This window comes from Heterodontus francisci, chromosome 11 (assembly GCF_036365525.1).
Source record: "Heterodontus francisci isolate sHetFra1 chromosome 11, sHetFra1.hap1, whole genome shotgun sequence".
In the NCBI taxonomy this organism is placed as follows: Eukaryota; Metazoa; Chordata; class Chondrichthyes; order Heterodontiformes; family Heterodontidae; genus Heterodontus; species Heterodontus francisci.
In genome coordinates this window covers 96910409-96932201 of record NC_090381.1, presented here as the reverse complement: position 1 = coordinate 96932201, position 21793 = coordinate 96910409, and the positions used below count along the sequence as shown (strand labels likewise).

General features: G+C 42.9%; 1 protein-coding gene across 3 annotated transcripts in view; it reads left to right on the top strand.

The window, feature by feature from the left end:
* LOC137375409 (sodium/hydrogen exchanger 9-like) overlaps positions 1-21793 on the top strand; it is a 490009-nt gene that overhangs the window by 1948 nt on the left and 466268 nt on the right. For all 3 annotated transcript variants that reach the window (XM_068042592.1, XM_068042593.1, XM_068042594.1), the window contains exon 2: positions 2295-2497. In XM_068042592.1, the coding sequence (XP_067898693.1) occupies positions 2295-2497 (203 nt within the window). The remainder of the gene's footprint in view (positions 1-2294; positions 2498-21793) is intronic.

Below are 21793 nucleotides of genomic sequence, written 5' to 3'. Positions count from 1 at the left end.
TCTCGGAATGCATGCCAGTGGACCAAGACTGGTACAGAGAGTATTTGACAGGAGTACATACAGTTCAAGATTTATTGATCTGGTTTGTGTGGTCAGCAACAAAGCAAGGGCACTCACTAATGACTGCAAAGAAAGCTGCCCACAAAGATCCAGTGATTTCTGTGGCAGGAATTGCCCCTTTCCTGGCAGCAGTTTAAAATCTGTCGCCAAGTCAAGGGGATGATTTGCATGCAGAAATTGTGATGTCAGCAAGCAGGTAGGCAGGAAATCAATCAAATGGATGTATTCACAGGCAGCAAAGCAGGAAATTAAAAGCACTTCGAATCCTTTACCTTTAATTTTAAATTTTCACATAGCAAAATACATTTGTGACAATTAAGATGGAAGCTAAAATAAAGATAAACTCTAAAAAAGGTTTTAAAAATGTGATATTTTTTGATCATGGAGAAATTTGACAATTCATAAATATAAAAAGAGCTTATCAGGGTCACTGGGGGTGTTTAGCAGTAATTCTGAAGTTAGTACGCTGTGAAAAACCCAGTTACTCTTATTCAATAAGGTGTAACATTTTCCGGGGTTTTTACAGTGAGACTAACAGCATAAAAGTGGAAGTTTTTGCCAAATCATGACTGAAAGGGCGATTGCACTATGTGGGAACTTTTACAGTGCACACTATGGAGGAGTGTAGACTCACTGACAACAACTTATGGATTTCTGCATCATTCTGTGTATGTGTGGAATCCCAACGTTTCTGCTGGTTTCAGTGATGTAAGTAATGACAGCGAATGCCATCATTACCACAGGAGAATCTGGGCCAGACCTTATGGCTCTTCCCTGAAGAAAGTAATCAAATAGCCTCAATTGGCTGCTGCATCTGAACCTTTCTTGTGACTACCGAAATTAAATATCCCAGCTCTTTGCTGTACCACATTTGTAACAGAAAATGGATAACAGTGAGAATTGTTTGTATTACTGATGTATGCTAAAATAATTATGGAAAAGGCTGCTAATGAACAGTAGGGAGTAGAGTAATATGAGCTTGGCATCAAAGTCGGAGGTGGAACAAAAGAGTTGAGAAGGTCCTGTACTTCAACCTAAACCCTAGAATGAGCTACGTAGGTATGAGTGGCTTTTTTAATTCTCATGGTCTTAGTTTTCACTCTGTACACTTAATCCTGTAGTAGTAATTACTTGCTCATCTGCAAGTTTCTTTTACATGCCAGACTGACCTTGCCTTAGAATAATTTCTATGTTCTTGCTCTCTTACCTCAATTTCCAATTGCACTGTCCTCCTTCAGCTTGGCAGAAACTGTTATCAGAAATTTAAGCTGCTTGGGTAAATGTGTGAAAAAAATACTCTTTGGTTCCTTGCGTCCTTCTAAGTTCTCAATATAAGAGCTGTATAGAATAGAATTCATAATTGTAATCTGGAAAATACTTCAACATACAGGGGTAGAAATTTGTCTTGGGTGATGGCGCAAAACCTTGTGGGGGTGGGGGGGGGGGGGGGTTCGGATCAGCCATCACCTTATACACAGTGCCTGATAATCAGTTCCATTGCTGCCAAGGAAATTAAATATCTGCTGCGTGGCCAATCGATATTGCCTGCTTTGGGGCACTGCCTCAGACAAATTTCTACCCTACAATTCTAAGAGTAGAATAAAAATAGGGTGGCTTAGTACTCTCCCTTAAAAATTATGTATTTCTGTTTTTTTTTTAGTTCTTTTCTCCCACTCTATAGGTTTCCCCAGATCAATCTTCTACTGAGAAAGCATGTAGATGGTTATTTCCACATTTCTCTCTCTCACTTTGGAATTAGTTGTTGAAAAGTATTTAGAGTATTAAAGGAGAGACTTGCCCACCCGATTGCCATTTCTCCATATAGGTAAGTACCTCAGCTATGTGTGTTAAATCCCCCAATAGCCTGCAGGAAGAGCACAGTGAGCTTGCTAGCACACTGACCAAGCTACTTGTGGATTTCCGGGCTGCATAACCTTTTATAACTTCCTCGTTCAAGTGCCAAGAGAATAGCAGCACCATTAATTTAACAAAACCATAACATTTTAAATGTTAGTATATTATAGAGTTTTATTATCCATAAACAAGACACTATTGATGAAGCATTCATGAGTCGGAGTTGCTGACTCCAGCTTACATTACTTATAACCCATAAGCTGCTGACAAGAAATATATTTATTATTAAAGGTGTATGTTTCTCACTGGTAACTTAAAAATTCACAAAAATACTATTGTGAAAAGTTAGAAACTAATTCATTTCTTTATGATCTGCTTAGGCCTGATAATGGGACTGATCCTTCGTTATACCATTCCATCCCCTGACCCTGAAAACAGTATTGTGCATTATTGTGAGGATGTGACCAACAGCCCTGGTACCTTGCTGCTGAATGTTACAGACCGGCTGTATGAGTACGAGTATAAACGCGAGATTGACAAGCACAATATGAATAGCCGGCAGGGAAATGAGATACTTCGGAAGGTAAGGTTTTAATGCATGACCCACTAATCAGTTGTGATGTAAAGTTAGATTGCAAGTGACCTTACTTAGTGTAGAGTATCAAGGATATAGAAAGGTGATTGTAACAGAGTTCAGATGATGTTACAAGCGGAGAGAAAATTCAACTGTTAGCTCAACCCCCAAAATTAAACCAAATTTTCAATGTGCTGCAATTGTAGTAGATGAACCAAACTGCAGTACTTATGTACTTTATGACTTGCATTGCAGTGATATGGGCATTTATTACACTGAATGTTTTTGTTTACCTTATATCTTTATCTTATTAAAGATCTTGTGTGTGTGCACATTCTTTTGTCTGCACACCTTGAAATGTTGTCACATTTCTGTCAAACTTTGTATCAACTTTTTCCCCATTGTAAATGTATTTGCCTAATTTTATAATGAGCTTTGCCGATGTAAATTCATTGCTCTGATTGTACAATCTGATCACTGGATTCCTACAAACTGCTCATAATACTTTCTGAAATTATTTTTTAATCAGTAACTGATATTTCCTATGTCCAAAATAAGGGCTTAAATATGATTATTCATAATGATATTATCCTTTGAATTGCCTTTGTGTCCTTCAATGCCCTAATTTCAAGTTTTTACTTTAAGTACTGAGCTTCTCCCGAAAATCTTGGCTTTAACTTACCAATTTTGCCCTGACCAGTGACTCAGTATGGTGAATTTGGATTGTGCTGTCTAAGCTTATGCACATTATCTGATTTCCTGGGATACATCAGCACTCTTTAGCCAGGTGTACAAATGGAATATCTTTCTTTAACTTCAAATGCATTTTTCAAAATTATTGGATGAAGAAAGATGTATTTCAAGACTTCATTGTTTTAAAATGTCTATATTTTAAAAATATTTCTGTGTCTGTGAGTGAGAAAAAAGTCTTTTGATTACACAACCATTGTAGCTATTGTTTTGTGTTCTATAAACTTATAAAATACATTAAGCTGACAGAAGAAAGCTAGACACCAGGGTCAAAGGGAGGTGAGTGAGGGATTTTTCTTATCTAATTTCAGGTTTACAGAATCTGCAGTATTTTACTTTTGTTTTATCTAATGTTAGTTCAAAACACAGTTGAATTTTGAAGGCAACTAATGATCTCAAATGTGTTTTCTTGATAGCTAGAAAAGGTAAACTATTTAATTTTACTATGTCAACTGCTGCAATATAATGGCAAGTTCTGGTCACTAGCTGCTTCCATGAAGTGAGTTTCTGAACTCCCCGCAACTCTGTTGCCATCCTGCACACATAACGTATGATCATCAAATAGTCATGGACAATGCCATGGGTAATTAAATCATATACAGTATAGCAGAGAGCTTGGACAGTGTCTTAAACTTAAGTTTCAGTTCCAGCATTCAGAAACATTGTTAACCAGTAGCTGTTTTATGTAACAGTAACCCTGGGGGGGTACAGTACAAGCTTTGGAGAAAGTACATTTATGCTTACTGGAAAAATGCAAAGTATTTCTGTAGCAAATGTTTTGATTACTTATATATACATAGAAGAATTGAACAGAAAAAACAAATATTTGCACTATGAGGAGTGCTTGGAAAAGCTCTAGAATTTTCACTGTGGAAAGATGAACATATAAAAAGGAAAAAATCAGCTGGACAATCAAGCATGTTCCATACTGGTTGGTTGGCATTCTTCCATCTATGAAAGATGATGGACATGCAGCAAACAGTCCATTTAGGTGGAATGTCTTCTCTTGGTGCACTTTTGCTGATGGCTGTGAAGGCCAATCCTGGAGAGGCAGGTTCTACCACAAGTGCCGCACATGAAGCTGCCAAATGTCACTATGATAAAAGCAAAATACTGCGGATGCTGGAAATGTGAAATAAAAACAAGAAATGCTGGAACCACTCAGCAGGTCTGGCAGCATCTGTGAAAAGAGAAGCAGAGTTAACATTTCGGGTCAGTGACCCTTCTTCGGAACTGACAAATATTAGAAAAGTCACAGGTTATAAGCAAGTGAGGTGGGGGTGGGGCAAGAGATAACAAAGGAGAAGGTGCAGATTGGACCAGGCCACATAGCTGACCAAAAGGTCACGGAGCAAAGGCAAACAATATGTTAATGGTGTGTTGAAAGACAAAGCATTAGTACAGATTAGGTGTTAATACACTGAATATTGAACAGCAGCAAGTGCAAACCTGAAAAAAAACAATGGGTAAGCAAACTGAACAAACTAAGATGAAATGAAATAAATGCAAAAAAAAGATTGTAAAAAATATAAAAAAGAATGTAAAAAAAAAAGAAAAAATAACTAAAAATGAAAGTAAAATGGGGGGCTGTCATGCTCTGAAATTATTGAACTCAATGTTCAGTCCGGCAGGCTGTAGTGTGCCTAATAGGTAGATGAGATGCTGTTCCTCGAGCTTGCGTTGATGTTCACTGGAACACTGCAGCAATCCCAGGACAGAGATGTGAGCATGAGAGCAGGGGGGAGTGTTGAAATGGCAAGCAACCGGAAGCTCAGGGCCCTGCTTGCGGACTGAGCGGAGATGTTCCGCAAAGTGGTCACCCAGTCTGTGCTTGGTCTCCCCAGTGTAGAGGAGACCACACTGTGAGCAGCGAATACAGTATACTACATTGAAAGAAGTACAAGTAAATCGCTGCTTCACCTGAAAGGAGTGTTTGGGGCCATATAAAAAGGAAAAGATCAGCTGGACAATCAAGCATGTCACTATGAGTTGTTTTCAGCGTTGGCACCTGTTGCCAAGCTGTTGTAGCCACTGGTTGTCGTCGTAATGCACACCAGACCACAGGATATGTCGCCATTTCCCTCCTCACCAGTTAGTGACTCCCAGATGCGATAGTTGACATTTAGGGTCTTCATGTCACGCTTGCAAGCATCCTTGATGTAGAGCTTTGGATGTCCTCCCGGTTGTCTGGCCCCAGCTACCTCACCATACAGGAGGTCCTTGGGTATGTGACCGTCTTGCATCCTGCGGACATGTCCAATCCACCGAAGCCAACTCTGTTTGATTAGTGCCAAGATACTTGGGAGCTCTGCTTTTGAGAGGGCTGCCACATTTGGGATTTTGTCCTGCCAAGATATACACATAATACGCCGCAGACAGCGAAAATGGAAATCATTGAGCTTCTTTTTCTGGTAGCTGTAAGTCGCCCATGTTTCACAGCCATTCAGCAAGGTGCTGAGAACACAGACCTTATAAACCATCAGCTTAGTCCTACTGGTCAACTTGTGTTATCCCATGTGTGTTTCGCATGTTGGCCAAAGGTGGTAGCTGCTTTCCTTATGTGTATCGAACTCTGCATCAAAGGATGGATTGTCGCCATTGACCTAAAAATTTGCTAACCACTTCCAGTGTGATCAGGGGTGGAGATGCAACACCATGTCCCATGATTATGGTTCTGTTGACGCTTATTGTCAAGGAGAACAAGTTACAGGCACGGGAGAGACCATTCATGAGTCTTTGTAGCTGAGTTTCCCATACTAAGCTGGTTCAATTTATGCACAACATACCTGAAAACCCTAAATGATAACATTGGGATACTGACAGACCTCGCCAACAAAATTTACAGAACAAGATTGTTACGATCAGGTGAGAAAGGTGTCTAGGGTTCTGTTACTATCTTCACCTGGTCTTATTGTAACAGGGTTTAATTTTAAACACAGTGTTTTGAGCTCCCCCTTTGTGAATCCTTGTTCACAGCTTTCCAATTATAAGGCAAAGAAATGAGCACAAACAGGCTTTCTGTGGTTTAACGAGAAAGATGAAATTTATTAAACCTTAAACTTAAACTCTAATACGGTTAATGCCTATGGATATATGACGTGCTCCACCAGCATGCACACACGATATTGGACACATGCAAATATGGGCAGAAAAGAGCAGAAGAAAAGATAAGTAGAACAGTTTGAGGCAATATCTTGTTACTGTTTCTCGAGCTCGCTGTAGTCCTCGATCGAAGATATGGACTTGCGTTTCATTGGGACCCAGCATTCTTCGTAAACCTTGTTCACGTAGGAGATTTTTTCTGCCTCTGAGTTTACGTATCTTCACAAGATTCAGTTCCGTGGGAAAGAGATAGAGGCAGGCAGACAGGAGAGGAGATGTTCTCAGTCCATGAGCACACAGCATTCTGCCTCAGTTCAAATCCTGTTTTCTCCAATTTAAAACTCTCAGTTCAAAAGTCTGCAACAGCCAGTTAGTCATGTGACTAAAACTTGTCTGAACACTTCTGTGTATTGGGGAAGCAACTACTTGGTCCCCATTGTTTTGACATTGTCTGTTACTATGCAAATGTCCTTCCAGTCAGGGCTTGCAATTTAAAGTTTTTGTTCATGTGGCGAAATAATGTGTGCCTCAGTCTTGGCAGGTAGGGGGTTTGCCTGACACCTCCACACTCGGGAATGGAATGCGATTTGAAGAAAAACGGCACATTTCATTACAGAGTTTGAGAAAAATATAAGATACAGAAAGAAAACCATGCATTCCTCTCATTCATTTCCATTCATTCGCCCATCTTAAAGCCGATCAAAAATGGTCTTTTCTGGGTGCCAGGGCTGCTTTAATTTTCTCTTTTTTTGTCAGAAGCATTAGTTGGGGGCGGGGTTGGGACGGATCTATCTTGAACTCCCTCAGTCATGCAAAGACTTTTGGCTTCAGGGGACGGGTGGTTCCCTTTTCCTCTGACGGTGGGGGAGGCATCTTTGTTACTCTCCCCTTTGTTCTTTGGGACACTCCTACCTGCAAGTATTTGTGCAGACTTAACTGCATTCTCCTGTTTCCCTTTGACTAGGTGAAGCATCACCCTTTTGGTTTCTGTGCCGCCCAGAGGTCTCTCTTTGTCTCTGCAGGTTCCTGTAAATGCTGTTAGCAACTCTGGTGGGGTGCCTCTAGAGTCTGCATTCACGTAGGAGGATGTGGGGTCTAACTTTTCACATTGTTCTGGGTTGGTTGACCAGGCAGTAGCGGTTTTCAGCCGGGATTCTTCCCGGACTTCCTTTAACCTGCCCTCTTGGTCACTTTTTTCCCTTCTCTTTCTAAACTTTTGCCAGCCATGTGCCTGCTGTCCTCTTTTGTTCTTGGTGGGATCCCTTACAGTTCACCAGCCCTCTGCTGGAGGGTCCTCCTAACACCAGTACAAGACTTAGGGGTGCAGGTTTCACTGTAGGTTGGGGTTTCCCCTCAACCTGCCACATGTGGCAACTCCTGCAGTACTCCACCACAACTTTTGAGAGTTTAGGCCAGTAAAACTGCTGTCTTATGCAGTCTTTGGTCTTTCGTATACCGGCATGTACAACCACTACATCTCGTGGATCCTTCTTAATATTTCTCCCCGGTACCTCTGTGGCACCACTAACTGATGAACTACTGTCCACTCCTTGCTCTCAGGTCTGTGAGGAGAACTCCATTTCCTCATCAGTACCTCATTCTTTAAATAGTAGCAATCTGGGACTCCCTCTGCTTCACTTTCAGATTGGGCGGCCTGTGCTAACTTTCGCAATACCAGGTCGGCTCATTGAGCCTTAGCTGAGGAAAATCCATTTAATTCATTCCCTGGGTCTTCTAACTTTCCAAAGAAAGTCTCGGACAGGCACACCTCATGGTCATTTGCCTGCAGTGCCAATGCAGTCTCCACTGGGGAAGATCATGGCCTAACCCACTACACATTCAGGGAAACTGCAGGAGACCGTCTCCTGCCATCGCACTGTCTCTCTGACCTCCTGCAGTCTTTCTTTCACTACTGGGGCGGGGGCTACCTCCTTCACCCCTGCCAGATCATTACCTAGGAGCAGGTCAACCCCGTCCACAGGCAAAAACTAGGGACAATCCCTACTGTCAACAGTCCTGAAACTAGGTTGCACTCCAGGTGCACCCGGTGTACAGGTACAGGTATACACTGCCGTCCAATACCATTCACCACCATTTTGGTGTTCACTGCACTCTCTGGGGGAAAGGTCAGGCCTTTTCCCAGTGACCCCTGAGTCCCCGAGAATCATTATGGGCTTGCTTGCCCCACTCAAGGGATATGTGGTTACTTTCCCTTCAAATAACCCTGATAACTTTCAAGAATCCTATTTACTTTTCCTGCACGGGCCGTAGTAAGCTTCTGGGTTGCATCCTTACTGCAGTTAAAGCCACAGCTTGTTCTGTGTTTTCCATCAGGGTCCCATCTTCACTGAGCAGGTGTGCCCTGATTAATCCTCTTTAGTTTCCAGCAGTCAGCTTTTAAATGCCCTGCCTTATTACAATGGAAGCACACAGGTCTCCGGGTCTCACTCTTGCTCACGGCACCTTCCTTTTTGCCTGGAGGAGGGCCTCCTGTGTCTCCTGCTTGCCTTTCTCTTCCAGGACTGCTTGGGCTTCTATCACCTTGTCACCCTTTGCCTTTTCGGATTTGTGGGGGTGAATAGGGAAGGTTTGCCCCTGGGAAACCGACTTATAAATTAAAGCAAACTCATCGGCCAGAACGGCCGCTTGCCAGGCTCCCTGAACCTGCTGCTCCTCCACATTGGTTTTTATTGAGAATGGGAGAGTTTTTTTTTTAAATTCCTGTAACAGGATTACTTCTCAGAGTCTCATAGCTGAGTTGTATTTTTAAAGCCCTCAGCCACTGGTCAAAAGCCAACTGCTTACTTCTTTCAAACTTCAGGTCAGTTTGGTTCACTTGCTTTTTGAGGGTTCTAAACTTTTGGCGATAGGCTTCGGGTACTATTTCATATGCCCTGAGGATAGCATTTTTGGTCAGTTCATAGTGCGATGAACTCTCATCTGGTAGCAAGGAATAAACCTCATGGCCTTTTCCAGTTAGTTTGCTTTGCAATAAAAGAGACCAGGTCTCAGCTGGCCATTTTAGCTGCTTTGCCAGTTTTTTGAAAGATACGAAAAATGTTTTCACATCTTCTTCATTGAATTTTGGAATTAATTGAGTGAGTTTCAGCAACTTTATACCCATCTCTGAATTTGGCTCCTCCATATTGGCCATGCTTTCAGTAGGGCTACTCTGTCGCCTCCTAGTTAACTCAGGCTGCCGTAACGCTCTTTCTTTGCATTCCTTCTGGAATATTCTTTCTCTCTCTCTCTCTCCTGCCTTTCATTTTCTTCACGTTCCTTTTGGAAGGCTCTCTCTTTCTCCCTCTGCTGCCTCTCTCTCTCTCTCTCTTTCTTTGTCTTCTCATTCAAGTTTCCTTGGTTCCAATTGATCTTTGCTAGCAGTACCCTCCCTGGGTCTGCTTCTAACACTGCCTCTGTTTCTTCAAATTCAAGGGCAATGTGGTGGGCCACGAGCCTTAGGAGTTCAGATTTCCTCGCCTTGCCACGTACAGTGATCCCACACTGCTCAGCCATTTTTCTCAACTCCTCCACAGACAGTGCTTTTAACTTATCCCAAGTTACTTCACCCTGGCCTGGAGAGCTACTCGCTTCAGTTGCAGACATGTTAGTATTCAATCACACACAAGCACAAGAAACCCTGTATTGATATTTTTCTCTTTTTGATTGGGAACAATTTGACTCCCCACTTCCAATTTCAGTTCCGCCCAGGTGCGAAAGGTGTCTAGAGGTCTGTTACTATCTTCACCTGGTCTTATTGTAACAGGGTTTAATTTTAAACACACTGTGTTTTGAGCTCCCCCTTTGTGAATCCTTGTTCACAACTTTCCAAGTATGAGGCAAAGAAATGAGCACAAACAGGCTTTCTGTGGTTTAAAGAAGAAAAAAGAAATTTATTAAATCTTAACCTTAAATTCTAATAAGATTAATGCCTGTGGATATATGACGCGCCCATGCTGGCTGCAAATGCAAGACACACATGCAAATAGGGACAGAAAAGAGCAGAAGAAAAGTTAAGTAGAACAGTTTGAGGCAATGTCTTGTTACTGTTTCTCGAGCTCGCTGTAATCCTTGATTGAAGGTATGGTCTTGCATTTCGTCGGGGCCCAGTATTCTTCGTAAACCTTGTTCACGTAGGAGATTTTTTCTGTCTCTGAGTTTACGTATCTTCACAAGATTCAGTTCCGTGGGAAAGAGATGGAGGCGGGCGGACAGGAGAGGAGATGTTCTCAGTCCATGAGCACACAGCATTCTGTCTCAGTTCAAATCCTGTTTTCTCCAATTTAAAACTCTCAGTTCAAAACTCTGCAACAGCAGTTAGTCATGTGACTAAAGCTGGTCTGACCACTTCTGTGTATTGGGGAAGCAACTATTGGGTCCCCATTGTTTCAACATTGTCTGGTACTATGCAAATGTCCTTCCAGTCAGGGCTTGCAATTTTAAGTTTCTGTTCATGCGGTGAAATAATGTGTGCCTCAGTGTTGGCAGGTGGGGGTTTGCCTGATAAGATTCATACCTGAGGATCTTGGGTAGTCAGTGTTCATTAAGCTCCCAAAGAAACCAAAAATCCTAGAGTGCTCAGAGCACAGGACAATAAGCCTCATATGCCGTGTGATAGAAATGTTTCTAATAGTCATTTTGGAAAGAAATGACCAGTCTATAGAAGCAGAGATGTATGACAGTCAGTCAGGATTCAGACCAAAGAACATGAGAGGGCATCTTTAACTTGAGAGTAGTCATTGAAAGATACCTGGAAGTGCGAAGACCTGTGTTTGTATGCTTCATAGACTATGAGAAGGCATTTGACAGAGTCTACCATCAGAAAATAATGGAGTGCTTAAAAAAAACTACAATTTATCAGAAATAATAAAAGGATAATTCAGAATCTATTGGAATCAATCAGCAGTGATGAGACTTCATAGCGGCTTGCCAGACATCTTCCCAATCAAAAGGGGAGTGCGACAAGGATGTGTTATGTCCGCAAAACTGTTCAACCTGTAAACTGAATCTATCTTCAGAGACATGGAACATCCACAAGGTTGCAACATTGGTGGGTTGAATGTCAACAGCTTGAGATACACAGGTGACACTGCAGATTGCAGAGTCAGAAGAAGCACTACAGGAAATTGTAAACAAAGTGAATGCAAAGAGTGTGTAACATAGATTAAGAATGAATGCCAGGAAAACCAAAGACAGTGGTGATAAGCAGAAACCTAACCCCAGAAATGAAAATTGAAGCAAATGGACAAGAACTAGCACAAGTGAAAAGGTCTACTTACCTTGGATAGATTATCACAGGTGATGAGAGATGTGATTTGGAGATCTGAAGGAGAACGGAGATAGCCAAGACTAGCTTTGTCAGAATGAAGGACATTGTAACATCAAGAAAACTGAACCTGATTCTTAGGAAAAGAATGCTGAGGTACTACATTTTGTCATCTATGTTATACACCTTGAAGACATAGACAACAAACAAAGAGACTATTGATAAGCTGAAGGCGTTTGAGATGTGGACATATAGGGGGATGTTCTGCATATCCTACACAGACAGAAAGACTAATGAAGTGCTAGAGAAAAGAGGAAATTAGTGCATAATATAAAAGAGAGAAAGATACAATATTTTGGTCACATCATTAGAGCAAAAGGTAGACAGAGACAATTATTGGAAGGAAAAATCAGCAGAAAAGGTAGGAGAGGGAAGCAGAGGAGAAAATGGATGAAAGATATAATGGACTGGATGCAGTTGACCTTTGCAGAAAGCGTAAGGACAGCACAGGACGGACAGAGGGTCAGATCCATGGCAGTCAACCTTCTGGAAAGAAGATGACACCAATGACCAAATGAAGTGAATTTATACTCACGCCATGAGCCAGCAAATTGTTCCATAGATCAGTGTCACTATAAAGCAAAGCCTCCTGACATCTAACCTAATTCTATTTTTATGTGACACATACTCATGACCCTTTCAATCCTGTCTAACCCAAATACCCTAACCACACTGACATAATCCTTTCCTTATTATAAAGATTTCAACAACGTTTCCTTGAAGTCTCTGCTTTTCTAGGTTAAAGAGTCCCACCTCTCTTAGCTTATGGGGGTTACTATGGAGCTTTAAGCCAGGTGTTAATCCTCTGAACTTTTCCAGGATTTTTGTATCATGTGAAGAGACCTAAACTAGACACAGTATTCTAAATGATGCCTAACCAGCATCTTGTACAAGGATAGTATAATATTTTTTATTTTGTATTTGATCATCCTGCCAGTACATCCTAGCAATTAATTTGCTCTTATTGCAATTGTATCATGAACCTGTTGCCTGGGCTGGAGCATTTCAGCTATGAAGAGAGACCGGATAGGCTAGGGTTGTTCTCCTTAGAGCAGAGAAGGCTGAGGGGGGACCTGATTGAGGTATACAAAATTATGAGCGGCATAGATAGGATAGATAGGAAGAAACTTTTTTCCCTTAGCAGAGGTGTCAATAACCAGGGAGCATAGATTTAATGTAAGGGGCGGGAGGTTTAGAGGGGATTTGAGGAAACATTATTTCACCCAGAGGGTGGTTGGAATCTGGAACACGCTGCCTAAAGGGGTGGTAGAGGCAGGAACCCTCGCAACATTTAAGAAGTATGTAGATGAGCACTTGAAACGCCATAGCATACAAGGCTACGGACCAATGCTGGAAAATGGGATTAGAATAGATAGGTGCTTGATGGCAGGCACGGACATGATGGGCAGAAGGGCCTGTTTCTTTGCTGTATAACTCGCCGACTCTAACCTTCAAAGATTCATGTACTATAACACCAAGGTCTATCTTCTGCTTAATAGCTTTACATTTGTAACCTTGTGCAGTTTACACATACTTGGCATTGGCTTTACCCACATGCATTTATTATATTAGATTAGAGATACAGCACTGAAACAGGCCCTTCGGCCCACCGAGTCTGTGCCGAACATCAACCACCCATTTATACTAATCCTACACTAATCCCCTATTCCTACCAAACATCCCCACCTGTCCCTATATTTCCCTACCACCTACCTATACTAGTGACAATTTATAATGGCCAATTTACCTATCAACCTGCAAGTCTTTTGGCTTGTGGGTGGAAACCGGAGCACCCGGAGAAAGCCCACGCAAACACAGGGAGAACTTGCAAACTCCACACAGGCAGTACCCGGAATCGAACCTGGGTCCCTGGAGCTGTGAGGCTGCAGTGCTAACCACTGCGCCACTGTGCCGCCCTATATATAAAATATATAAAATTACATTTGCCAGACTTGGGCCCATTCTCCCCCATTGCATCTGGATTTGCCTGCAATTTATTTTGATCATTTAAGATCCCAGTACCCATCTAAATGTTTGTATCGTGCTCACTTTCATAGTTTTACAACTGTCATTGATGAAGATGTTGAAGAGCAATGGTCCTAGGAAACATGCAAACAAGTTGGTCAGATAAAGACCAGCTGGTCTATCAGGTCTGTCTCATGTAGCCATGTTGCAAATAAACAACATGACCTCTAGCCACCAGCAGCCATGTAGTCTCCTGAGAGAAGCGAAGGTATTTAAAAAAAAATCTCTAGACAATCCTGGGTAAAAAAAAAATTGTGATAATTCCTCTCTGACTCCCAAAGGCAATCAAAAATAAGTTTCAGGAGATAACCATGACTGCAAGGTAACTCATCCAATATCCCACCTATCTTTTGTACACAGCAATGTCAGCCTCTTTCAGGAACTTGCTACTCTGTGTTGAATCTTTGCAGTGAATTTGTAGCTGCTTCATGAACTGTCAATTTATTCCAAAGGTCGATGATCTTTTTTGGGATAAGAAAACTCTCCTGACAGCTGTCTTAATTCTATGGTTGTGAAGTTTGTTCTCCGTAATTTAACTGAAATAATCTTTACCTATCAGCAAAATTTAGTCCCATTATCACTTTAAAAACTTCAGTTCCTAAACCCATACTTTTTTCTAGAGCAAAAGGATGCAGCTCCCTTAACCTATCAAGGAAACTAAGGGTTTTCAAACTCGGTATTGATCTACTGCCCCTCCATGGGGAAACTTTTCAAGCTCCACAATACATCCCACAATCTAAGGTAGCCAGAGCTGGATACAGTATTGTAGATGGAGCCTAACCAAGGTCTTGTACATGGGGTGCTCTTTGTTTTATACTGGATCTTCTTAGCTACACATCCTAATAACTTATTTGTTTGTAAAAATAAAGACTTTCATTTATATAAAGTCGTCCCAAAGTGCTTATAGCTAATTGATGTGTACTCAGTTGTAGGAAATGCAGCAGCCAATTTGCACATAGCAAGCTCCCACAAACAGTCATGTGATAATGAGCAGATAATCGATTTTTCTGATGCTTATTGAGGGATAAATAGTCAGGACACTGGGGATAATTCCCATGCTCTTTTCCGAAATAGTGCCATGAAATCTTTTATGTCCACCTGGGAGGACCTTAGGCATCTCACTGTTAATATAACATTGCTAACATAAAAGAGAATCCAAAAGTCTTCTATAGGCAAATAAATAGTAAAATGGTGGTAAAAGGAGGGGTGGGGCCAATTATGGACCAAAAAGGGGATTTACGCGTGGCTGAGGCACTAAATGACGATTTTGCATCTGTCTTTATCAAGGAAGAAGATGCTGCCCAAGTCATGATGAAAGAGGATGGATGTAGTTGGGCTAAAAATTGATAAAGAGGAGGTATATGAAAGGATGGCTGTACGTACAAAGTTGATAAGTCGCCAATACTGAATCGGATGCATCCAAGAATACAGAGCAAAGTAAGGGTGGAAATTGCGGAGGCACTGCATATTCTTCCAATCCTCCTCAGATATAGGGTAGTGCCAGAGGACCAGAGGATTGCAGATGCTACACTAAAATAAAAGCAAAATACTGCAGATGCTGGAAATCTGAAATAAAAACAAGAAATGCTGGAACCATTCAGCAGGTCTGGCAGCATCTGTGGAAAGAGAAGAAGGGTCACTGACCTGAGATTTTAACTCTGCTTCTCTTTCCACTGATGCTGCCAGACCTGCTGAGTGGTTCCAGCATTTCTTGTTTTTATGGCAAATGCTACACCCCTTGTTCAAAAAAGAGTGCAAGAACAAGGCCAGCAACCACACGTCATTCAGTTTAACCGGGGTGGTGGGAAAGCTTTTAGATACAATAATTCGGGACCAAATTAACAACCACTTGGACAAGTGTGGATTAATGAAGGAAATCCAGCATGGATTTGGTAAAGGGAAATTGTGTTTAATTTGCTTGAGTTTTTTGGTGAGGTAGCATTGATGAGTGTGATGCAGTTAATGTGTACGTGGTCTTCCAAACGGCATTTGATAAAGTGCAACATAACAGGCTTGTCAGTACAGTTAGAGCCCATAGAATAAAAGGGATAGTAACAGCATGGATGCAAAGTTGGTTGACTGATGGAAACAGAGAGTAGTGGTGAACGGTTGTTTATCGGACTGGAGCAAGATGTACAGTGGGGTTCCCCAGGAGTCAGGATTAGGTCCCCTGCTTTTCTTGACCTATATTAATGACTTTGACTTGGGTGTGCAGGACATAATTTCAAAATTTGCAGTTAACACAAAACTTGGAAGTATTGTGAGCTATAAGGAGGATTGTGATAAACTTCAAGAGGACATAGATAAGCTGGTGGAATGGGCAAACACACAGCAGATGAAATTTAATGCAGAGAAATATGAAGTGATACATTTTGGTAGGAAGAATGAGGACAGGCAATATAAAATAAAGGGTACAATTCTAAAGGGATGCAGGAGCGGAGGGACCTGAGGGTATATGTGCACAAATCATTGAAGGTGGCACAGCAGTTGAAAAGGCGATTAATGAGGCAAACAGGATCCTGGGCTTTATAAATAGAGGCATACAGTACAAAAGCAATTATAAAACATTGGTTTAGCCTCAACTGCAGTATTGTGCCCAATTCTGGGCACCACATTTTAGGAGGAATGTGAAGGTATTCGAGTGGGTGCAGAAAAGATTTATGAGAATGGTTCCAGGCATGAGGGGCTCCAGTTATGTAGATAGATTGGGGAAGCTGGGACTGTTCCCCTTAGAGAAGATTGGTTCATTTACAATTACAGTTAGAGAGCAATGAGTAAGACTCACTGAGGTGAAGCTAAAAACACCGTGTTTTAAAAGTAAAACCCTGTTATGGCCAAAGGAGGAATGGGGTCAGAGGGGAGTCTGAGACCCCTTCCTCATCCAGTCGTAACAATACGAACAGACAAACATACGAATTAGGAGCCTGCTCCGCCGTTCAATAAGATCATGGCTGATCTGATTGTAACCCGACTCCACATTCCCACCTACCCTGATAACCTTTCACCCCCTTGCTTATGAAGTATCTATCTACCTCTGCTTTAAAAATATTTAAAGACTCTGCTTCCACTGCATTTTGAGAAAGAGAATTCCAAAGACTCACGACCCTCTGAGAGAAAAATAATTCTCCTCATCTCTATCTTAAATGGGTGACCCCTTATTTTTAAATAGTGACCCCTAGTTCAAGATTCTCCCACAAGGGCAAACATCCTTTCCACATCTACCCTGTCAAGACCCTTCAGGATCTTATATGTGTCAATCAAGTCACCTCTTAACCTTCTAAATTCCAGAAAATACAAGCCTAGCCTGTCCAACCTTTCTTCATAAGACAACCCACCTATTTCAGGTATTAGTCTAGTAAACCTTCTCTGAACTGCTTCCAACGCATTTACATCCTTCCTTATATAAGGAAAACAATACTGTAAACAGTGCTACAGATGTGGTCTCACCAATGCCCTGTATAACTGAAGCATAACCTCCCTACTTTTGTATTCAATAAACAACATTCCATTAGCTTTCCTAATTATGTGCTGTACCTGCATACTAACCTTTTGTGATTCATGCACCAGAACACCCAGATCCTTCTGCATCTCGGAGCTCTGCAATCTCTCACCATTTAGATAATATGCTTTTTTATTCTTCTTGCCAAAATGGCCAATTTCGCATTTTCCCACATTATGCTCCATTTGCTAGATCTTTGCCCATTCACTTAACCTATCTATATCCCTTTGTATCCTCCTTATGGCCTCTTTACAACTTACTGTTCTACCTATCTTTGCGTCATCAGCAAATTTCGCAACCATACCTTCAGTCCCTTCATCCAAGTTATTTATATAAATTGTAAAAGGTTGAGGACCCAGCACTGATCCCTGCAGTACACCACTTGTTAGATTCACTATTTTCCAATCTAATAGAATCTTCCCGAATCTAGGAAATTTTGGAAAATTAAAACCAATGCATCAACTGTCTCACTAGCCACTTCTTTTAGGACCCTAGGATGAAGTCCATCAGGACCCGTGAACCTGTCAGCCCGCAGCTCCAACAATTTTCTTCATACCACTCCCCTGGTGATTGTAATTTTCGTGAGTTTCTCCCTCCCTTCCATTTTCTGATTTTTAGCTATTTCTGGGATGTTACTTGTATCCTCTATAGCAAAGACCGATGCAAAATACCTGTTCAGTTCATCTGCCATCTCTTTCTTTTCCCTTATTAATTCCCCAGACTCACTTTCTATAGGACTAATGCTCACTTTGTTAACTCTTTTCTTTTTAAAATATCTATAGAATTGATATAACTCTTATTTTTATATTTCTAGCCAGCTTTGTCTTGTACTCTAATTTTCCCTCCTTATCAATCTTTTAGTCATTCTTTGCTGTTCTTTATATTCTGTGTAATCATCTGACCTGCCACCCATCTTTGCGCAATTATATGCTTTTTCTTTAAGCTTGATACTATCTTTAACTTTTTTAGTTAAACATGGATAGTACATCCTCCCCTTGGAATTTTTCTTTCTCGTTGGAATGTATCTATTCTGTGTGTTCTGAAATATCCCCTTAAATGTCTGCCACTGCATCTCTACTGACCTATCGCTTAACTTAATTTGCCAGTTCACTTAAGATAGCTCTGCTTTCATGCCCTTATAATTGCCCTTATTTAAGTTTAAAATAGTTGCCTTGGACCCATTCTTTTGTCCCTCAAACTGAATGTGAAATTCAATCATATTATGATCGCTGCTACCTAGGGGTGCCTTCACTATGAGGTCATTAATTAATTCTATCTCGTTGCACAATACCAGGTCTAGTATAGCTTGCTCTCGGGTTGGCTCCAGAACATGCTGTTCAAAGAAACTATCCTGAAAACATTCTATGAACTCCTCATCCAGGCTATCCTTGCACATCTGATTTTTCCAGTCTATATGGAGCTTAAAATCCCCATGATTATCTCCATACCTTTCTGACAAGCATCCACTATTTCTTCCTTTATACTCTGTCCTACCATATGGTTACTGTTAGGGCGCCTGTATACCACTCCCACGAGTGACTTGTGTTTATCATTTCTCATCTCTACCCAAACCGCTTCTACGTCCTGGTTTCCTGAACTTAGGTCATCCCTCTTTAATGTGCTAATACCATCATTAATTAACAGTGCCACCCCTCCACCTATCCCTAGCTTCCTATCCTCCCTAAACATAATGTACCTTTCAATATTCAGGTTCTTATCCATGTCATCCTGCAGCCATGCCTTTGTTCTGGCTATCAGATCGTACTTATTTCTATTTGCATCTGTTTTGTTCCGAATGCTATGTGCATTCAGATACAGAGCCTTTAGTTTTGTCATTTTATTATTTTTGTAATTTCTAGCCTTGATTGTTGCTTTAGTCTTAGATTTGTGCTCTCTATCCCTTCCTGCCACGATCTGTTTTTCTTTTCCCATATTAGTATCTATCTCTCTTGCCTTGTCTCTACTCTTTGATTTACCACATCTTCCCAAATTTGATCCCTTGCCTCCACTATTTAGTTTAAAACCTTCTCTACTTCCCTAGTTATGCGGCTCACTAGAACACCAGCCCCAGCACAGTTCAGATGTAGACCGTCCCAATGGTACAGCCCCCACTTTTCCAATATTGGTGCCAGTGCCCCACGACCCGGAACCCACTTCTACCACACCAGTCTTTGAGCCGTGCATTATTTCTCTAATCTTATTTGCCCCCTGCAATAGAAAGGGAGAAACTGTTCCCGTTGGCGGAAGGGTCAAGAACCAGATGACACCGATTTTTAGATGAATGGCAAAAGAACCAAAGACTGCATAAGGAAAAGCATTTTTACCCAGTGGCTGGTTAGGATCTGGAATGCACTGTCCGAGACTCGGTTGGAGGGAGATTCAGTTGTGGTTTTCAAAAGGGAATGGGTAATTATCTGAATAGAAATAGTTTGCAGAGCTATGAGGAAAAGGAGGGGGAGTGGACAAGCTAAGTTGTTAATGCAGAGAGCCGGCATTGACGTGAAGGACTGAATGGCTTCCTTCTGTAACCATACTATGATCTGAAAGACAGCACCCCTGACCAGTGCAGTACTGAGGGAATGCTGTACTGAGTGTCAGCTTTGATTTTTGTGCTCCACTCCTGGATGGTGTAGCCCAGGGTTGTCCAACATATGGCCCACGGGTCAGAATCCAACCCGGCCAAGGTTTCCATCCGGCCCGCCAATGTGCCTGTGCCTCAGCTCTGATTGATGACTCCCGTGTAGGTCAAATGGGGGGTGTAGGCGGGACCTGTGTTAGTGACGGGCAGAGGGGACACCTGTCTGTGATTGGTCACTCCCTGTGACTGATGGGCTGCCAAAACAGGGTCAGAGCTGAATGGTGGAATGCAGCACAAGTGCCCTGGGATTGGCCACCCCTGCTGCTTTCACCGATTCAGTAAATGTCCTGCATCCTGCACACTGGGCAGGTTCCCACCTCCACTCAACCCAGCTTACATAATACAGGCATGGTAAATATCCAGTTGTGCAAATGGCTACTGCAGGGAGCGGGAAGCAGGAAACACTAAGTGGGGAGTGGGGAACACTGAGCGGGGAACACAGAAGGGTGCAGGGAGCACTGAGTGAGGAGCGGGGAACACCGAGCGAGGAGCACTGAGCGGGGAGCAGGAAACACTAAGTGGGGAGCGGGGGACACTGAGCGGGGAGCGGGGGACACTGAGCGGGGAGCGGGGGACACTGAGCGGGGAGCACTGAGCGGGGAGCACTGAGCGGGGAGCACTGAGCGGGGAGCACTGAGCGGGGAGCGGGGGACACTGAGCGGGGGACACTGAGCGGGGGACACTGAGCGGGGGACACTGAGCGGGGGGCACTGAGCGGGGAGCACTGAGCGGGGAGCACTGAGCGGGGAGCACTGAGCGGGGAGCAGGGAATACTGAGTGGGGAGCACTGAGCGGGCAGTGGGGAGCACTGAGCGGTGAGTGGGGAGCACTGAGCGGGGAGCACTGAGCGGGGATCGGGGAATACTGAGTGGGGAGCACTGAGCGGGCAGTGGGGAGCACTGAGCGGGCAGTGGGGAGCACTGAGCGGGCAGTGGGGAGCACTGAGCGGGCAGTGGGGAGCACTGAGCGGTGAATGGGGAGCACTGAGCGGTGAATGGGGAGCACTGAGCGGTGAATGGGGAGCACTGAGCGGTGAATGGGGAGCACTGAGCGGTGAATGGGGAGCACTGAGCGGTAAGTGGGGAGCACTGAGCGGGAACAGTGAGTGGGGAGCATGGAGCAGGGAACACAGGAGATGCGGAGGGGAGAGGGGGTGAAGAAAGGGACAGAGAACAGGGTAGAAAGAGTCAGAGTCATTTACTTATGGCACAGAAGGCGTCCATGCCAGCTCTCCACGGAGCTGTGCAGTCAGTCCCACTCGTTAGCTCAATCCCCGTAGCCCTGCAAGTCTATTTCTCTCAGATGACCATCCAACCTCCTGTTGAAGTCATTGATCATCTCCACTTCCACCCCCCTGTGGGCAGTGCATTCCAGGTAATTACCACCTGCTGCGTAAAAAAGTGCTTCCTCATATTCCCCCCCGCATCTTTTGCCTAAAACTTTCAATCTGTGTCCCCTAGTCCTAGAGATGGGGTGAGGGGGGGGGGGGTGGGGAGGTGGTGGAAAGAGAGAATGAGGCACATACACACAGAGCACGGGAAGAAGGGGGGAGAGAGATCACGGTCTCTCCTGACAGATGCAAAACTATCCAGACTACCCCACAAAGTGTGCGGGCAGAGATTGACTACCTATACAAGCAAAAACAACTACAAAAGTAAATAACAACAGAAAGTGCTGGAAATACTCAGCAGATCTGGCAGCATCTGTGGAGAGAGAAGCAGATCTGTGACCTTTCATCAGTTCTGACCTGAAACGTTAACTCTGCTTCTCTCTCCACAGATGCTGCCAGACCTGCTGAGCATTTCTGGCACTTTCTGTTTTTATTTCAGATTTCCAGCATCTGCAGTAATTTGCTTTTATTGCATTTCAAAAGTATTTTATTGGCTGTAAAGCACTTTGGAACTTCCTGAATGATATGATATGAATGCAAGTATGTCTTTCTTTGAAGAATTCCACCCCAGTTCA